Genomic DNA, 1,265 nt, shown 5'->3' with positions numbered 1-1,265 from the left:
GGCGGCTCCTGCTTGCCTCGGGGGGGGCGGCGCTGGCAGGGCCACCAGGCCCCAAACGGCGGGTGGAGACCCCATCCAGAGGCCACTTACATCATCTCCGTTCTTGCCAGGGGGGCCGGCGGGACCACGGGGACCCATGGGACCCTAGGAAAGATGCAGGGCAGGGGATGAGGACGCTGTGGGTGACGGCTGTGCCCTCTCCCCCTGCCACCCGGGCTGGGCAGCGCCGGGCTCCGGCAGCCCCGTTCCAACAGCTCCTGGCCGAGATGCCCCGGCACGGAGCCGGGGCCACGGCGTGGCCACTGCCGGGGCTGGGAACAGGCAGCCTTGTCCCCATCCCTGGGGGACGTCAGGCTGGAGGAGGAGGTGACAGGACTCACAGAAGCACCAGGCTCTCCGGGTTCACCGGGGGGACCTTGGAAACCTTGAGGACCCTGCGGGTTGGTGGGAAAAAAGAAAAAAAAAAGGGAAAACGTGGGTTAGAAAATGAGAAGATTGGGCCTGAAGGCCCCGGTTGCAACAGCGGTCCCGTCGTCCGTCGTCCCCCCCCTGGCACAGCGGCGTGAGGACGCGCGTCCCCACGTGTTCCCGAACCCATCGGGAAGGGTGGGACGCCCCGTCCCGCCCTCGCCCCGTCCCGTCCCACCCGGAGTCCCGCCACCCGAAGGGGCCCTTGGGGCTGCTTGTCCCCAGAAGAAGAGGGGAGGAGGAGATACTCACAGGAGCGCCAGGAGGGCCGGGGAGACCGCGGGGACCAGCTGGACCCTGGGAAGGAGAAAGGGAAGTGGTGAGGAGTGGCTGCCATGTCACCCTGTCCCCATCTCTGCCCCCATCACCAGCCGTTCCCTGTCCCCATCGTCACCCCATTGCCGTACCTCATTGACACCCCATCGCCGCCCCACCACCGTCCTGTTGCTGTCCCCATCACCACCCCGTCCTCGTCCCTATCACTGCTCGTTCCCTGTCCCCATCGCCACCCCATCCCTGTCCCCATTGCCACCCATTCCCTGTCCCCACTGCCACCCCACCTCTGTCCATGCTGCTACACCGTTGCCACCCCATCACCACCCCATCCCTGTCCCCATCGCCACCCCATCCCTGTCCCCATTGCCACCCATTCCCTGTCCCCACTGCCACCTGTCCATTGTCCATGCTGCTACACCGTTGCCACCCCATCACCACCCCTCCCCATCCCTGTCCCCATCGCCACCCATTCCCTGTCCCCGTTGCCACCCCATTGCCACCCCATCCCTGTCCCCATCGCC

At 67.1% G+C, this 1,265-nt stretch overlaps 1 protein-coding gene and 1 long non-coding RNA gene across 2 annotated transcripts in view; both read right to left on the bottom strand.

Annotated features, from left to right (window-relative positions):
• The window catches only part of LOC103902644 (collagen alpha-1(I) chain), an 11,843-nt gene extending 11,768 nt beyond the window's left edge, over positions 1-75 (bottom strand). Inside the window, exon 1 of the mRNA XM_019473238.1 lies at positions 58-75. Coding sequence (XP_019328783.1) covers positions 58-75 — 18 coding nt within the window. The remainder of the gene's footprint in view (positions 1-57) is intronic.
• Positions 76-95: 20 nt separating this feature from the next.
• Positions 96-770, bottom strand: LOC109279609. Its single transcript, XR_002086244.1, has 3 exons — positions 721-770; positions 381-434; positions 96-144 (listed from the first exon to the last, which is right to left on the bottom strand). It is a non-coding gene; the product is annotated as an uncharacterized LOC109279609 (long non-coding RNA).
• Positions 771-1,265: the final 495 nt, after the last annotated feature.

The sequence above is a fragment of the Aptenodytes forsteri genome, unplaced genomic scaffold (genome assembly GCF_000699145.1).
Source record: "Aptenodytes forsteri isolate BGI_AS27 unplaced genomic scaffold, ASM69914v1 Scaffold279, whole genome shotgun sequence".
NCBI classification, from domain to species: domain Eukaryota; kingdom Metazoa; phylum Chordata; class Aves; order Sphenisciformes; family Spheniscidae; genus Aptenodytes; species Aptenodytes forsteri.
The sequence above is the reverse complement of the archived record's forward strand: the minus strand, read 5'-3'. Positions and strand labels throughout refer to the sequence as shown.